The following is a 19108-nucleotide window of genomic DNA, read 5'->3' on the forward strand; positions in this document are numbered from 1 at the left end:
AAGCTGCTTAGAAGCAATGTTCCTAATAAGATCTGCCAAGCAGGTCCAAGTGGCCTGAAATTACCACTGTCAAACTGGATGCTGGCCTCATGGGACCATTGATCTGGTCTTGCACATTAATGTTCTAGTCCCAATACTCAAAATTTGCAAAAATTAAAAAAAAAACAATTTCCATAGTTAAGAAGCAGGACTATTCCTCAAATCTCTGGCTCATGACTTGGAAACACTAACATCAGAAAATAACTTTTAGTAATACCATATAGAACATTTTGGATACCTTGAAAACAGTTTTCCCCATCAAATTAGATCAGAAGTTAATAAATCAGAAGGGAAGGGAAATGGGACTTGATATACCGCCTTTCTGAGGTTTTTGCAACTACATTCAAAGCGGTTTACATATATTCAGGTACTTATTTTGTACCAGGGGCAATGTAGGATTAAGTGACTTGCCCAGAGTCACAAGGAGCTGCAGTGGGAATCGAACACAGTTCCCCAGGATCAAAGTCCACTGCACTAACCACTAGGCTACTCCTCCGCAGTCTCACAAGTACAATATGACAATGAACAACAGATACACAAAACAAATATATTTTAAAAAAATGAACACTATTCAAGTTTAATGGAAAATTAATATTCTACTCATTTTTGACACACTTGGACCTGATGCCACGGATTTGACTGACCAACAGTGGTCACAGTCATTCCACAAGCATGTTCAAAATGCACACAGAAAATAACTGCCTACAAAAGAAATTCAGTGCACCCCTCTAACCTAGTTGGCAGTGAAGGCCTAAGAGCATATCAGAGCTTGAGCAAAGTCTCATTATGGTTATCATATACAGTGTTATCTGGTACCAACCTGCCTAAATCCCAAGGACAGAAGCAACATGCATTGACTTAATTTAAAGTAATAGCACGTCAGACCACACAGAGGTTCAAACTCCTGACAAACATTTATTACTGCATGCACCAATATACACTAGTTCAAAACCAAATAAAAGCATGCCGCTGTCATTCCACCTCAGAAATTATTTTCCTTTTTGAAATATGTAGCAGTTTTGTAACCATAATAATACAATCCTGGCAGGTCATTATTAAACACTAGTAAAAAAAAGGCCCGTTTCTGACACAAATGAAACGGGCGCTAGCAAGGTTTTCCTTGGAGTGTGTATGTTTGGGAGAGTGTATGTGAGAGTGACTGTTTGAGAGTCAGAGTGAAAGTGTGAGTGTGTGAGAGAGTGAGTCTGGGTGTGAGTGTGTTTGTGAGAGTGTGTGTGTGTGAGAATGAGAGTGTGTGCAAGTGTGTATGTGAGACAGTGTGAGAGAGAGTGTGTGTGTGTGGGCGAGAGAGAGAGTGTGTGTCAGACACAGATTCTCTGTGAGAGTGAGTGTATGAGACCAAGCGAGTGTGTGAGTGACTATGTGGCACATAGAGAGTGAATGTGATACAGTGTGAGACAGAGTGTATGAGAGTGAGAGTCAGAAAGACATTGTATATGAGAGAGAGAGTGTGAGCCGTGCCCTCCCAATCCATGGCCATCTGTCCCCTGCCCCCTCCATTCATCCTTTTCCAGTAATTCCCCTCTCTCCCTGAGCCCTGCCCTCCCAATCCATGGCCATCCATGTTTCTCTGTCACCTGCCCCCTCCATTCATCCCTATCCAGCATTTCCCCTCTCTGCCTGAGGTCTGCCCTGCAATCCATATCCATCCATGCCCATCTGTCCCCTCCATTCATCCCTATCCAGCAATTCCCCTCTCCCTGAGTCCTGCCCTTCCAATCCATGCCCATCCATGCTCCTCTGTCACCTGGCCCCTCCATTTTTCCCTATCCAGCATTTCCCCTCTCTGCCTGAGGCCTGCCCTGCAATCCATATCCATCCATGCCCATCTGTCCCCTCCATTCATCCCTATCCAGCAATTCCCCTCTCCCTGAGTCCTGCCCTTCCAATCCATGCCCATCCATGCTCCTCTGTCACCTGGCCCCTCCATTTTTCCCTATCCAGCATTTCCCCTCTCTGCCTGAGGCCTGCCCTGCAATCCATATCCATCCATGCCCATCTGTCCCCTCCATTCATCCCTATCCAGCAATTCCCCTCTCCCTGAGTCCTGCCCTTCCAATCCATGCCCATCCATGCTCCTCTGTCACCTGGCCCCTCCATTTTTCCCTATCCAGCAATTGCCCTCTCTCCCTGAGGCCTGCCCTGCAATCCATATCCATCCATGCCCATCTGTCCCCTCTATTCATCCCTATCCAGCAATTTCCCTCTCTCCCTGAGTCCTGCCCTCCCAATCCATGCCCATCCATGCTCCTCTGTCCCCTGCCCCCTCCATTCATCCATTTCCAGTAATTCCCCTCTCTCCCTGAGCCCTGCCCTCCCAATCCATGCCCATCCATGCTCCTCTGTCCCCTGCCCCCTCCATTCATCTTTTTCCAGCAAGTCCCCTCTCTCCCTTCCATGACCCCCCCTCGCATCCATGCTCCTCTCTCTCCCATGTCCCAGCCTGGCCCGCACTCTTCTCCCCCCCCCCCCTTCGCATCCATGCATCCTTTTTTTTTTCTTCTTCTTCTTTTTAACTTTACCTCCGTGGCGGATCGTGCAGCGAAGCGAAGGAGGCGGCGCTCCCGACGTCTAGCTTTCCCTTCGCTGTGTTCCGCCTTCTTTTGAAGGCGGAACACAGCGAAGGGAAGGCTAGACGTCGGGAGCGCCGCCTCCTTCCCTGACGCTTCGCTTCCGGATTTGTTTGGTTTATGCGAGGGCGGGGCAGAGACGGCTGGCTGGCTTGAAGGCTTCACACCACGAATCCACGAACCCTTCAGCCTGGGAGTGACGTCAGATGGCTTCACAGAACGTTGTCCTCAGAACGTTGAGGGTGCGTTTTATTATATTAGATTTAGGGCTCTTCAGAGATGCACAAAATTATTTCTCTCATAAGAATGTAAATTTACCACCTCATCTTACTCAGTCACAGACTATTCAGCTCCTAGACAAACAGTTAAGGCACTTTCCCAGAAATCTGTTTTAACTGTTGTAGTTCAAGAACTAAAAACACATAATAGTTGCACTGGACTGAGGCGGTATGATGGACCACCATATCCATTGCCTAGGTCTAATGCCCATTTGGGATCTGCCAGATACTTCCAAGTGACCCAGACTGGCCATTGCTGGAGAAAAGATGCTGGACTTCAAGAAGCACTGGACTAATCCAGCTTGGCACTTATGTTCTTGGCAATCATTTTATATGGACTGCAGTCTTTGAAAGGTAAAGCGAAGATCCTTACCTGTAACAGGTATTCACCGAGGACAGCAGGCTGATTGTTCTCACGTGGGTCGACGTCCACGGCGACCCAGGAATCAGAAATTTTGCAAGCAAAATAAACAAAAGGTTTTGCCAGAGAGTTCTGGCGCGCAAATCGCACTCACCACGCATGCGTGGATGACTTCCCATCCGCCACGCGAACGTGCTACCTCAGTTTAATCAAAAAGCATAAAAATAAGCAAACAACCACTCCAAAGGGGAGGACGGCGGGTTTCTAAGAACAATCAGCCTGCTGTCCTCAGAGAATACCTGCTACAGGTAAATATCTTCGCTTTCTCAGAGGACAAGCAGGCTGCTTGTTCTCACATGTGGGGGTATCTCTAGCAACCAGGCTCACTCACAACAATGAACACTGGTCAACTGGGCCTCGCAACGGCAAGGACATAACACAGATTGACCGGAAACCATAAACAACTAACAGAGTACAGCCTGAAACAGAACAAAAATGGATCTATGGGGGTGGAGTTGGATCCTAAACCCCGAACAGATTCTGCAGCACCGACTGCCCAAAAAGCCTGTTGTGTCGGGTATCCTGCTGAAGGCAGTAGTGAGATGTGAATGTGTAGACTGATGACCATGTTGCAGCCTTGCAAATCTCCTCAATGGAGGCTAAGTAAGCCACTGACGCAGCCATGGCTCTTACATTATGAGCTGTGACATGGCCCTCTAGAGTCAGCCCAGCTTGGATATAAGTGAAGGATATGCAATCTGCCAGCCAATTGGAGATTGTGCATTTTCCAATGGCGACTCCCCTCCTGTTGGGATCGAAAGAAATAAACAACTGGGCGGACTGTCTGAAGGGTTTTGTCCGCTCCACGTAAAAGGCCAATGCTCTCTTGCAGTCCAAGGTATGCAAACTGCTTTCGCCAGGGCGGGTATGAGGACGGGGAAAGAATGTTGGCAAGAAAATTGACTGGTTCAGATGGAAGTCCGACACCACCTTAGGCAGGAACTTAGGGTGCATGCGGAGGACTACTCTGTTGTGATGAAGCTTGATATAAGGTGCATGCACCACCTGGGCCTGAAGCTCACTGACCCTACGAGCTGAAGTAGCAGCTACCAAGAAAATGACCTTCCACGTCAAATACTTCAGATGGCAGGAATTCAGAGGCTCAAAAGGAGCTTTCATCAGCTGAGTGAGAACGACGTTGAGATCCCATGACACTGTTGGAGGTTTGAAAGGGGGCTTTGACAAAAGCAAACCTTTCATAAAGCGAACAACTAAAGGCTGTCCAGAGATAGGCTTACCCTCTACACCCCAATGAAAAGCACTAATCGCATTAAGATGGACTCTTATGGAGTTGGTCTGGAGACTAGACTCTAACAAGTGTAGAAGGTATTCAAGCAGGGTCTGTGTAGGACAAGAAAGAGGATCTAGGGCCTTGCTGTCACACCAGACAGCAAACCTCCTCCATTTGAAAGAGTATCACCTCTTCGTGGAATCTTTTCTGGAAGCAAGCAAGACTCTGGAGATACCCTCTAAAAGACCCAAGGAGGCGAATTCTAAGCTCTCAACATCCAGGCCGTGAGAGCCAGAGACTGGAGGTTGGGATGTAGAAGCGACCCCTCGTTCTGGGTGATGGCCAAGAGGGATTACGAAAAAAAGATAGCATTAGAGGCAAAAAAACATAATAAAAAATTTTCTCAGTATATTAAAAGCAGGAAGCCAGCAAAAGAATCGGTTGGGCCGCTGGATGACCGAGGAGTAAAAGGGGCGATCAAGGAAGACAAAGACTGAATGAATTCTTTGCTTCGGTCTTCACCGAGGAAGATTTGGGTGGGATACCGGTGTCGGAAATGGTATTTCAAGTGGACGAGTCGGAGAAACTTACTGACTTCACGGTAAACCTGGAAGACATAATGGGGCAGTTCGGCAAACTGAAGAGTAGCAAATCTCCTGGACCGGATGGTATTCATCCTAGTGTACTGATAGAACTGAAAAATGAGCTTGCAGAGCTACTGCTAGTGATATGCAACTTATCCTTAAAATCAAGTTTGGTACCGGAAGATTGGAGGGTGGCCAATGTAACACCGATTTTTAAAAAAGGCTCCAGGGGAGATCTGGGAAATTATAGACCAGTGAGTCTGACGTCAGTGCCGGGGAAAATGGTAGACGCTATTATTAAAAACAAAATTACAGAGCACATCCGAGGACATGGATTACTGAGACCAAGTCAGCACGGTTTTTGTGTGGGGAAATCTTGCCTGACCAATTTACTTCTATTCTTTGAAGGAGTAAACAAACATGTGGACAAAGGGGAACCGGTTGATATTGTGTATCTGGATTTTCAAAAGGCGTTTGACAAGGTACCTCATGAAAGGCTACAGAGAAAATTGGAGGGTCATGGGATAGGAGGAAATGTCCTACTGTGGATTAAAAACTGGTTGAAGGATAGGAAACAGAGAGTGGGGTTAAATGGGCAGTATTCACAATGGAGAAGGGTAGTTAGTGGGGTTCCTCAGGGGTCTGTGCTAGGACCGCTGCTTTTTAATATATTTATAAATGATTTAGAGATGGGAGTAACTAGCGAGGTAATTAAATTTGCTGATGACACAAAGTTATTCAAAGTTGTTAAATCGCGACAGGATTGTGAAAAATTACAAGAGGACCTTACGAGACTGGGCGGCTAAATGGCAGATGACGTTTAATGTGAGCAAGTGCAAGGTGATGCATGTGGGGAAAAAAGAACCCGAATTATAGCTACGTCATGCAAGGTTCCACGTTAGGAGTTATGGACCAAGAAAGGGATCTGGGTGTCGTCGTCGATAATACACTGAAACCTTCTGCTCAGTGTGCTGCTGCGGCTAGGAAAGCGAATAGAATGTTGGGTATTATTAGGAAAGGTATGGAAAACAGATGTGAGGATGTTATAATGCCGTTGTATCGCTCCATGGTGCGACCACACCTTGAGTATTGTGTTCAATTCTGGTCGCCGCATCTCAAGAAAGATATAGTAGAATTGGAAAAGGTGCAGCGAAGGGCGACTAAAATGATAGCGGGGACGGGATGACTTCCCTATGAAGAAAGATTAAGGAGGCTAGGGCTATTCAGCTTGGAGAAGAGACGGCTGAGGGGAGATATGATAAGAGGTCTATAAAATAATGAATGGAGTGGAACGGGTAGATGTGAGTTGTTTGTTTACTCTTTCCAAAAATACTAGGACTAGGGGGCATGCGAAGAAGCTACAATTAGTACATTTAATACGAATCGGAGAAAATGTTTCTTCAGTCAACGTGTAATTAAACTCTGGCATTCATTGCCAGAGAATGTGGTAAAGGAAGTTAGCTTAGTGGGGTTTAAAAAGGGTCTGGACAGCTTCCTGAAGGAAAAGTCCATAGACCGTTATTAAATTGACATGGGAAAATCCACTGCTTATTTCTGGGATAAGCATCATAAAATGTGTTGAGCTTTTCTGGGATCTTGCCAGGTATTTGTGACCCAGATTGGCCACTGTTGGAAACAGGATGCTGGGCTTGATGGACATTTGGTCTGTCCCAGTATGGCAATACTTATGTACTTATGTTATGGGCTTTAGTGGTTTGAGGAGGGTGCTCCACATCTCGGTGCTTTGGTAAGGGAAGTTCATTGAGTGAGCGGTTTTGTAGATGAGCGTGAGACATCTGGGGTAATGCAGGGTAAGGTAATTCCTTGCTTCTTTCAATGTGTTCTTAAGGGGTAAGATGATCATGTCTGATAGGCATGGAGGTACTTCACTGTGTATTATAAGCCAGATGATGGTAAAGAGTTTGAAGGTTATACATGCTTTGATCGGGAGCCAATGGAGAGCTTGTAATAGAAGGGAAGCCTTCATATCGAGGCTTTCAAAGGATGAGTCTGGCTGCTGCGTTTTGCGCTGTTTGTAGTCTCTTGGTGATATGTTCTTTTCATCCTGCGTAAATTGCATTGCAGTAGTCAAGGTGTGTAAGATCTGTAGATTGTACTATGAGTCGGAATACTTGTGAGGGGAGGTTGTTTTTAATTCTTCTCAATTTCCACATTAGGGTGGAATGAGGTCGTTACTACCTTTGTGACTTGGGGTTTGAATGTCAGTTTTTGATCTGTGATTACTCCCAGGAGTTTTAGGTTGTTTGTGAGGGGGTATGTAGTTCCATCTATGGTTATGTTGGGTATGAAAGTTTGTTTGTGGGGTGCTGTTATTGCCAGGAACTGAGTCTTGTCTTTGTTTAGCTTGAGCTTGAATGCAGCAGCCCAGTTTTCTGATGGCCTTGACACCTCAAAGCATTTGTTGCTTTGAGTTATCAAGTTCATCAGAAAACTGGGCTGCTGCATTTGTTGCCCTTGTGTTCCTTCATTATCCACAGAAGTACCAATAAGCATACCTGGTTGCTGTTTGTAGCAGAGGCAGCACTCTGAGCTAGGCTTCCTGAGAGCTTATCCAAAAAATCCTGGTCAGCTGCTGAATTCCCACATGAAGAGCCATTCTTCCCACTCTCAGACAGAAACTAAAAATAAAGCATTTCCAAATATTTGTTGTGAATTATGAAACAGAAAATATTATGCACAGTTTGCATCATTAGCTACATTTCACCTGCTTCTGAAGTTGTAAGTACAATGTTTTTGTCTCTGCATTAAACCAGCCACACAAACATAATTTATATAATGCAGTTCTCTAAACATACAAATTGGAGCTTCCTCCTCTACTACCCTCATGCAGGAGTCTTTTCTTTTTTTTAGGATTTTCAATCATAATCAGAACTTTCTGGAACTTTCTTCCTACATAGCGAATGAGAAGGTGTTGTGCTGACCCTCATTAGAAGTTTCTGCAGGTATCACTAATCACAGAAGGCAGGAACAAGTATTGGCAGCTGAAAGTCCAAGTTTACTGGAACTTCAGGTCTGTATTCAGTTCTTCACTGACAGAATCTTGCTTTCCAGATAGACTTAAGGAAGCTGTGATCAGGCCTGTTTTGAAAATGAACTTAGTGGATACTATTTTAGCATCCAACCACAGACCTGTTTTAAATTTGCTGAATTTGTACAAACTGATAAAATGCTTTGTCATAAAACTGTTGCATCACATAAATGTGAAGCTGCCCTCTATGTGACCCTGCCAGTCACCTTAGTTGCAATCCTTACCTCTATCTATTCCTGTTACCCCTTTTTTCCTATTTATTGTACTTCTGTTTTCCTCCCTTCCTATACTGCCTGCCCCTCCCCTCATTTCTCCTTTAGTTTCTCTTTCTTCAAATTCTTCTATCATATTAGGATAGTAAACCACTCAGATATTGTATATGATGTGCAGGATAACAAATGCTAAATAAACTCTTACATTTTTAAATCAGTATTTGGATAAGCACATGGGCGTAGACTGGGGGGGGGGGCGAGGGGGGGCAATGCCCCCCAAACGACGACGAGGCGCCACTGTGCCAGTAGTTAAAAAAAAAAAAAAAGCAGGCACGCGCTCCTCTCTGTCCGCTTGGCTTCCCTGCCCTCTCTGTCTGCGTCCCGCCTTCCTCTGACATCAGAGGAAGGCGGGACGCAGACAGAGAGGGCAGGGAAGCCAAGCGGACGGAGAGGAGCGTGTCCGTCTACCCCCCTCTCTTCCTCCCTCCCTCCGGCGCAGGCAGCAGTCTTTTTCAGCGTTCCTGGCAGCTGTAGCAACATACAAGCTGCCTTCGGCTCTGCCCCGAAGCCTTCTCTTCAAGTTCCTGTTCCTGCATAGGTGGGAACAGGAACTTGAAGAGAAGGCTTCCGGGGCAGACCGAAGGCAGCGTGTACGTCGCTACCGCTGCCAGGAACACTGAAAAAGACTGCTGCCTGCGCCGGAGGGAGGGAGGAAGAGAGGGGGGTAGACGGAGTCACAAACTTGGACCTCGCGGGGGGGGGGGGGCAGCAGAAGGAAGATGGATGGAACTGGGAGGGGTGGGGAGCAGATGGAAGATGGATGGGACTGGGAGGGGTGGGAGCAGAGGGATGGAGCAAGAGATGGATGGGACTGGGAGGGGTGGGGAGCAGATGGAAGATGGATGGGACTGGGAGGGGTGGGGAGCAGAGGGATGGAGCAAGAGATGGTTGAGACTGGGAGGGGTGGGGAGCAGAGGGAAGGAGCAAGAGATGGATGGGACTGGGAGGGGTGGGGAGCAAGAGATGGATGGGACTGGGAGGGGTGGGGAGCAGAGGGATGGAGCAAGAGATGGTTGGGACTGGGAGGGGTGGGGAGCAGAGGGAAGGACCAGGAGATGGATTGGACTGGGAGAGGAGGTGAGCAGAAGATGGATGGGATTGGGAGGGATGGTGAGCAGAGGGAAGGAACAGAAGATGGATGGGACTGGGAGGGGTGGGGAGCAGAGGGAAGGAGCAAGAGATGGATGGGACTGGGAGGGTGGGGAGCAGAGGGAAGCCTACTGGAAAGAAGACACTGCATAAAACAGAAGACACTGGGACCAAAGCGAATAGAAAAACTAAATGATCAGACAACAAAGGTAGATAAAAGTATTTTATTCAGAATTTATTAATTAAAATGTCAGCTTTTTGAAATGTGCATCTGTGATATTTTGCCTGTAAATTTCAATTCCTTCCTCCATATTAGCATATCATTTGCATATGTATATATGCAAATGAATGTGCTAACATGCTCCGCCCATCCTTTGCCCCCCCCCCCCCCCCCCCAAATGAAACAGTCAAACTACGCCTATGGATAAGCATAAAGTATTAAATGCAAAACAGGACTAGAACAGATCATGAAACATATCTTTGTTGACCCTCTCAGATGATTTCCCCTTACATATGGAAAAAGGGGAGGATGCATTAGTTATTTTGGATCTCACGGCAGCATTTAATGTTAGTTCATAATATTTCATTATGTACAGTGATGAAAGTTTTTCACCTTCCTGATGTCTCCTCACAGCACAACAAAAATTTTTTTTTCGTGTGCTACTGGGCAAAAACCATTTGTCCTATACTAAATTCAGTGTGCGTATTCCAAATCCGAAAGGAAATTTTGTTATGCATAAGTTTGCCCAAATGAATTAAGCACTTGGAAAGCATTGAATAATTTTTTACAGAACGAGTTTTACTCCAACAATCACCTGATCTACATCAAAGTTTTCGTAGTAAACAGTATATGAAAATGTAATGGAATAACAAAATTTCAAAAAAGTCTCGTATTCCAGTTTAAAAGTCTTAATTCAGCAAGGCCCAGTACTGTTAAAAGTGCTTCAGGCATCTACTTTTGCATATTTTCCCGTTGCAAAACCAGCAGTAGTCCCCCATCATGTTGGGATTCCAGTGGCCTTGATATCTGTTCTCCATTGTAGAAATGTCTTTATGGAACCTCTTTCCACGTTCGTCACTTACGTGTCCCAAACTGGGTGGGAAAAAGTCAAGATGGGAATGTAAGAAATGCATTTTCAATGGCATTCGGCAGCCAAGTTGTTCATATGCTTTAAGCATGTTGTCTACTAGTTCAGCATAGTTTTCAGCTCGTCTGTTCCAAAGGAAGTTCTGCACTACTAGCACAAATGCATCCCAAGCATTAATATTATAAGTGAATAGGGTTTGCATGTATAACTTAAAATCTAGACGTGTCAGGCAAATTCGGACTTCATATTTGGAATCGGCGGGTTCAATTTAGTATAAATCACGTTTTTCTCTCAGTAGCAAAATCATTGTTGCACTGTGTTATTGTATATATGTCACACTGAATGGTGCCAGATCTTTAAACAAAATATAATATTAGACAAAGGGAACCTGAGTAAACACATACCAGTTTTTAAATTATTTCAATTATTTATGGAACAAAGTTATTCAACACCCCATATCACTCACATGAAAAAGTAACTGCCCCTTAAAAACGTAACAGGTTTTACCACCTTTATTATTATTATTATTATTAGCATTTGTATAGCGCTACCAGACGCTATACCAGTGCTGAACACCTGATACAAACAGACAGTCCTTGCTCAAAAGAACTTACAATCTAAGTAATACAGACAAACAAGACAGTTACGGGTGAGGGAAGTACTACACAAGCATTTACATACATTATTCCTCCTTTTCCCATTCATACTTCATCCCATCATCTCTCACAAGTACAATCTATCAGGACCAACAATTCACACTTGCACTTCATATAGATCTAGGAAGTGCAAGTGTGAATTGTTGGTCCTGATAGAGTGTACCAAACCTAAGAAAACGCTAAAAGGAACAAAATGTAATACACGTGTTTACCTTACACTAAAAATCAAAGTAACATTTTGCCATTTTCCAAAAAAGAGGGCAGGAATAAGAGGAACTTGTTCTGCAATATCTTGTTGCAGTAGAAAAGAGCCCTCTCTCAATCCCTGTGGGAAGAGCGGTTCTTCTTCAGGTTACTTTTCAAGATACAGCAAGAAATTTGTCTGGATGACACAAAGGAAAAGGGCACTCATCTAAAATGCATCAAGGACAACACAGAAAGAATTAAGGGCAAAATAGAAAAAAATATGTCACAAAATATCCCTCCTATACAGGCATTTCTACACCTCCAAAGTTAAAAGGAGTGGAGGAGTGGCCTAGTGGTTAGGGTGGTGGACTTTGGTCCTGGGGAACTGAGTTTGATTCCCACTTCAGGCACAGGCAGCTCCTTGTGACTCTGGGCAAGTCACTTAACCCTCCATTGCCCCATGTAAGCCGCATTGAGCCTGCCATGAGTGGGAAAGCGCGGGGTACAAATGTAACAAACAAAAAAAAAAGTATACATGCATATACATGAACATAGCTGCAAGACACCAGTCATTTAGAAAGTCTGCTGTATGCTCTGGGTAAACAGCAGAAAGAAAACAAAAAGTGGAAAATATAAACTCAAAGGAGGCAACAGGTACACTAAGAAGCAGGAAAAAAAGAACCCAAAAAGCAGATGATCAAAGAAAGAACACACACAATGAAACTAATGGAATAAAAAACCCATCCTGAAAAGAACCCAGGAAAAGGCAAAGAAGGGGTTAAAACAAGTAGTGGAAAAGAAAATGGAGAGAAATCCTGAGAAGGCCATAATATTGGGACAGACTAAATTCTGCCAGCTATGGTTTCAACTCTTCCCATATGAAAAATGCTAAAGAGGTTAAGCCTCTTCAGCATGGAAAAGAGATAGCTTAGGGAGGATATGATTGAGGTCTACAAAATCCTGAGTGGAGTACAACAGATAAAAGCGAATCAATTTTTCACTCTTTCAAAAAGTACAAAGACCAGGGAACGCTCAATGAAATTACATGAAGGAAAAATTAATTCTTACCTGATAATTTTCTTTCCATTAATCCCAACAGATCAATCAGAGACTTGTAGGTTATGTCCCTCTACCAGCAGGTAGAGATAGAGAGAACCTCCGAGGTTTCCTATAGGTGGACCTGTGCAGCCAAGTAAACCTCAGTATGAACGATACCAAAGCAGTGGAATGGAAACAACAGAAAACTCTCCTGACATTGTCAGACCAAATGCCCAACATACTTCCACCACTTCCAGATTTATTTGTTTTTATTATTTAATCAAACGAAAGTACATTCAGAACAACGAAACCTGAAAAAACTAACCAACAAACAAAACCGCAAATAGTAAATCCAATGGGGGGGGGGGCCCTCTGGATTGATCTGTTGGGACTAATAGAAAGAAAATTATCAGGTAAGAATTCATTTTTCCTTCCATAGCGTCCCACAGATCAATCCAGACTTGTGGGATGTACCCAAGCAGTTCTCAAGTAGGGTGGGACACCCCTAACCCGGCAGAAATCACCGATGAGCCAAACACCGCATGCTGCCGAGCTGCCACATCCACCCAATAATGATGAGTGAACGTATGGACCGAAGCCCATGTAGTGGCTCTGCAGATATCTTCCAGAGAAACCAAACGGGACTCTGCATAGGAGGAAGCCTGAGCTTGCATAGAATGAGCACGAATTTGCGCAGGAGCTTGCTTGCCCAATGCCATGTAGGCCGAAGTGATGGTCTCCCACACCCAACGGGCTATGGTGGCCTTGGAAGCCATATGACCCTTCTTATTGCCTCCAAAAAGGACGAAAAGATGGTCAAAAAGACGAAATTCATTCGTCACCTCCAAATACCTGAGAAGAGCCCGTCTCACGTTGAGGCAGCAAAGAGCCCGGAATTGCTCGGGGTAATCTTCCTGGCGAAAAGTCGGCAAATGCAGACACTGCGCCAAATGGAAACGAGAAACCACCTTTGGCAAAAACAAAGGAACTGTCCTAATCAATACCCCTGCCTCCGTAAAACGTAGGAAGGGGTCTCTGCAAGAAAGAGCCTGCAACTCTGAAATTCTCCAAGCCGAAGTAATGGCTACTAGGAAAATCGCCTTCAAGGTAAGATCCTTAACCATAATCCCAGATAAAAGTTCAAAAAGAGGACGCCGAAATGCTTTGAGAACTAGATTAAGGTTCCAGGATGGCAGAACTGGCACGTGCGGAGGTCGCAACCGATTTATACCCCTGAAAAAACAAACCACATCCGGGTGGGAGGCGATCGACGCCCCCTGAAGCCGGCCTCTAAAGCATACCAGAGCTGCCACCTGCACCTTAAGAGAACTCAACGAGAGTGATTTCTGTACACCCTCCTGAAGAAACGCGAGGATAACCGATACTGAAGCCGCTGACAATCCTGAACTCGCACACCACAAATCAAAGGTACACCACACCCTAGCATAAGCTATCAAGGTGGATCTTTTCCGAGCCTGAAGCATCGTAGCGATAGCCGCAACCAGATACCCCCTTTCCTTCTCAACTTCGTCCTTTCAAGGGCCAGGCCGTAAGACCAAAGGGGGAGGGATCCTCCATCATGACTGGACACTGTAGCAAGAGACCGTCCTGCCTGACCATATCCGCGTACCAAGTACATCTGGGCCAATCCAGGGCCACCAGGATCACTCGACCGGGATGACTGGCAATGTGAGTCAGTAACCTGCCCACCATAGGCCACTGGGGAAGGCATAGAGCAGGCCCCTGGGCCAAAGTTGTAAAAGAGCATCGATGCCTTCCAAGCCCAGCTCTCGTCCCCTGCTGAGAAACGGGAAACCTTCGAATTGAATGAGGTGGCCATTAAGTCCATCTCTGGCAGCCCCCAACGGGCAGCTATCTGATCGAAGGCCAGAGGGGAGAGCGTCCACTCCCCCGGCTCCAACTGGTGGTGACTGAGAAAGTCTGCTTGCACATTCTGTGACCCCCGCTAAATGAGCCGCCGCCAAGAAAGAGATGAGTCTCTGCCCAACAGCAGATCAGGGCCGCCTTGTGCGCTAGTCATGCACTCCTGGTGCCTCCCCTGATGGTTCACGTAAGCGACCGCCGTCGCATTGTCCGAGAGAACTCGAACTGGGCAACCAAGGAGAAAAGACAAACTCCCAAAGGGCCAGACGAATCGCCAACAACTACAAGTGGCTGATGGACCAAGACGCCTCCGTCGAGGTCCAAATGCCCTGGGCCGTCTGTTGGAGACAATGAGCCCCCAACCAGACAGCGACGCATCCATTGTCACGATCTTCCATTCCGGGGTTTGCAGAGGAAAGGCCAGATTCTTTTGAATGAACCACCAGTGTATAATTGTGTGCAGATGGGTCAAACATGGCACTCAAACCTCGTAATCCTCTGAGAGAGGAGACCAACGGCTCAGAAGGTGCCACTGCAGGGGGCGCATGTGAGCTCTGGCCCACTTTACCACATCCAAGGTGAAGGCCATGGAACCCAGAACTTGTACATAGTCCCAAGCCCGCGGGTTCGGAGTATGGAACAGAGCTTGCAACTGATCCTGCAACCTCTGTGCTTGAGCTGAAGGAAGAGAAACTATCCCTGTTCGGGTATCGAAGCACACTCCCAAGTATTCCAGTGTCTGGGAGGCGTAAGGCTGCACTTTGGGAAGTTGATCACCCAACCAAGCGATTGAAGCAACCCGACCACTCTGTCGGTTGCCCGTCGACTCTCCTCGAAAGAAGACGCCCGCAGAAGACAGTCGTCTAGATAAGGATGGACTTGAATCCCTTCCTTTCTGAGACTGGCCGCCACTACGACAAGGACCTTGGATAAAGTCCGAGATGCTGTGGCTAGGCCGAAGGGAACCTTCAGCAAGTCTAAATCAGCAGCAGGCAGTGCGTAAAGACGCGACATAGCTCTAGCAACCTTAAGCCCACTGTCCGGCGTATCACACTGTGCCGAAATAAGGATTTTCATGGCTTCATGCACATGAAAGGAATGAGGTGGGCATTTGGTGCCAGACATAATAGAGGGACCGGACCTGTTCCCCCTGATTCCGGGGGGGTGAAATGGCCAAAACCTCAAAAGCCCTAATAATCAGGGAGGGAAGCTCTTCCCTGCAAAAAACACCAGCCATCAGGTCATCCCCCTCTTCAGAAGGCAGGGTGTCCTCATCTGCCAAACCTAATGATTCTGAGGGAGAGCCCGGAGACAAAACCGGGCCATCTGTGTCAGATAGCTCCTCGGGATCCAAAATCTCCACCCGGGGATGTTTTGGCAGGAAATACTGAGAGGCTGCAGCAACCAAGTTTGCTGAGGAAGAGACGGGGCTGCCTGAAGAGAAGCTCCTGACTTCTTCAGAAGAAAGGCACTGTGAATTAATGAAAGAAAATCCAGTGAAAAAGGATCTGAATGGGACTCCCCTGCTCCCTCTAAATTGCTTTCCTCCATTGAAGCCTGTGCCACAGAAGTGCGCTGTGCCTCCTGTCTGTCAACTGCCACGTGCAGAGCTGGTCACGCCTGAGAGGAAAAAATGGCGCCCGCCGACGCGTGCTGCACTAACTGCCCCGAGGAAACCGCTGAAACCATCCCCTGCGCTTCCAACTCACCGGACGCCTAAGGGGAACCCCCGTCGCGCTGAACACCTGCTGTGGGCTGACAACGGCATGACTTGCACGCCCCCACACACTGCTCTCCGGCCCCCACACCGGGAACAGCACTTAGCCGCATCAGAAGGCACTGACATGCTCCACAAACGCCTGCCACTCAAACAGACTCAGCAGCCCGTCTAGCTCCTCCGTATGATTAAACAAAAACAAAGTCTTTTAAAGAGACGCTTACGTTATTTTTTTTTTACTCAGGAGAGAAAGGCAACACCCGATCAGGACCATAGCCCTAGGTGACGGAGGAAAGGTAGGGGGAGACCAGGAGGGACCTTGCACCACCAGGTGTACACCAGAAGCTACAAACAGCCACTCAACCCGACTGTGCTAAACTAGGCCCAAAGGACACCAGTAGCCAAATCAAACCAGAGCAGCACAGAGATTTCCCTCCAACTGCTGGATAGACAGAATATTGAGGTTTACTTGGCTGCACAGGTCCACATATAGCAAACCTCGGAGGTTCTCATCTCCACCTGCTAGTAGAGGGACACAACCCACAAGTCTCTGGATTGATCTGTGGGACGCTATGGAAATACTTTTAAAACAAACAGAAGGAAATATTTTTTTCACTCAAAGAATAGTTAAGCTCTGGAACTTATTGCCAAAGGATGTGATAACAGCAGTTTGCATATCTGGGTTTAAAAAAAGGTTTGTACAAGTTACTGGAGGAAAAGTCCACAGTCTACCACTGAGACAATGGGGGATTCTATTGCTTGCCTCGGGATTGGTAGCACGGAATGTTGCTACTAAATGGGTTTCTGAAGTACTTATGGCCTGGATTAGCCACTGTTGGAAGCAGAATACTAGGCTAGTTGGACCATTGTTTGACTCAGTATGGCTATTCTTATGTTCTTAACTCCACACCACCTACAAAGAATGTGGAGTGCATCTCCAATCAAGAAGATTGAAAAACAGCCTCAAAGTCTTAGGAGGCAGGTCTTGGTCTTGGCATAACAGTCTTACAGACTGAAGGAATATGGTCAGTTGCAATTTGGAATGAAGATTTGGTTAAAATCTGTTTGCTAAAAAGTCTGTTAAAAAGCTGTGTAACTGTAGAGCCAGCTGGCTATATATGGCTACATGCTCTGTATGCTTTCATTCTGGGTTTTTGAGCTCGACACTGCCCAGTGAGCTTCTGGAGTACTCGTGAAGGACTGTAGCATGAAAGAAAGCAGAATGAAAAAAAAATCTAAGTTAGAAACCTAAAAGATGAATGCATAAATTGCTCTGGGCAAAGTAACCAAGACAGAGCAGGATAAGCAAGTTGGTAATCCCTACTTAATGAGCACAGAAAAAGCATAGGACTTCCTTTAAATGCAAAGGAGAACCATACATAAGCTACGGGGGCAAAACAAAAAAAACCACAGGTGTGAGCTGGGAATGATCTGTTTTGTACATCCTATTTCCTCTACACTTCTCTAAGCACCTGCTGCCTGACACTGTTAGGTGCAAGATGCTAAGCTATATACTCAAATAAGTTCCTCCAGTCTAGTCCATTTTAGGTTCTTATCAAATTTTTAAATGAAATGGTCATAATGAAAGCAGCATTTCTTTTCCCAAAAAGCACAAAAGCCATCAAAAATGAAGCTCAACAGAGACTCAGAAATCAAACTGTGGAAAAAAAAGACATTCTGAATAATTTAGCAAATCTCTTACTGAACAACAAACCTCTGGGTAAATGCTTTAAGAGGGAAAAAAATGAAAACTTGTGACTGTAACAAGAGGCAACTCACAAGATACCATTAGGAACAAACAAATATTTACACTCAAATGCATATTATCCATCTCGGACTATTCTTCTGGCATTGTGCTTTTATACTTTAGAGTTCTGTTCCTTTAAACAGGTTTTTATGTAATATGGACAGCTAGAACAAATCACTGGTGCACTATGTCGTCTGATCTGAAACTCGTACTAGGTTGTGGTCCAAGAACACTATAGAATTTGATGACTAATGTGTGCAGCTTCTCAAATTTTTGTTTGGCTCTTTTAATTTTATCTTTTCTTTTTCCATATTCAATATCAAAGCATCTACATCTTTGAAGAAAAAGTATACCAATTTCCATATAAGCTCTCAAGAAAAAAATTTTTACAACAAAATTAGTCATTATCAATATACTAAGGGGTCCTTTTACTAAGGCACACTAACAGATTTAGCATGCACTAAGGGGCCCTTTTAGTACCTGGCGGTAAGGCCACTGCCAGGTTTCCGTGCGGGAAATCCGCCCTACCACCAGCCTCACTCAAGTAGTTCTGGATTACGCTGTTTGTGGTAATAGGATTTTTTTTTTAATTCGTAGCGCCAGGGTATGCTCAGTAGTAATCTGGCAGCGCATGTTACCTCCAGAGCCCTCACTGCTTCCTAAATAGGAGGCAGTAAGGGCTCTAGAATAGACATTCAGCAACTTTTTACTGCCCCTTTAAAAAAAAAAAAAAAAACCAACAACATTTTACCAGCAGTGGTAAAAAGGTGGCCTCGGCGTTTGGCAACTCCACATGCAGATGCCACCGTGGGTCACCTATTACCGTTGTTTGGTAAAAGGGGCACTAAAAGCCATGCAACCTATTATATTCCTATTTTTTCTATAGGTTTTCTTTCTACAGGTGCAAATACTTCTGCTACTGTGGTTGGGAAGCATATCACCAAAGCTGTTGCCCCAGTTATAGCATCTGCCTCTGTGAAAAAAAACAGAGAGGCGGAAGCAAAGGAGAGCTCCTCCAGGGCAGACTTCCTCCATTCTTGCAGTGAGGAGGGGTCTGAAGATCCCTCAAGATCAACTTCAGATCCACAGAGCAGTCTGAGTGAACAAAATAGTCTTCATGGGAAGTCTGAGTCTGTACCGCTTCCTCCCCCAAAGGGCTGAAAAGGAGTTTCGTATCTGTTGGTGCTGGCTCCCATATCCAGTGAGGCACAGGGCATTGGTCTCCAAAATGGGCTGGA

The 19108-nt window shown here is 45.7% G+C and overlaps 1 protein-coding gene across 1 annotated transcript in view; it reads right to left on the reverse strand.

Moving 5' to 3' along the window:
• Positions 1-19108, reverse strand: part of LOC115464694 (probable palmitoyltransferase ZDHHC14) — a 238743-nt gene that overhangs the window by 98302 nt on the left and 121333 nt on the right. Inside the window, exon 4 of the mRNA XM_030195052.1 lies at positions 7661-7783. Within this exon, the coding sequence (XP_030050912.1) occupies positions 7661-7783 (123 nt within the window). The remainder of the gene's footprint in view (positions 1-7660; positions 7784-19108) is intronic.

This window comes from Microcaecilia unicolor, chromosome 3 (genome assembly GCF_901765095.1).
Source record: "Microcaecilia unicolor chromosome 3, aMicUni1.1, whole genome shotgun sequence".
Classification (NCBI taxonomy): domain Eukaryota; kingdom Metazoa; phylum Chordata; class Amphibia; order Gymnophiona; family Siphonopidae; genus Microcaecilia; species Microcaecilia unicolor.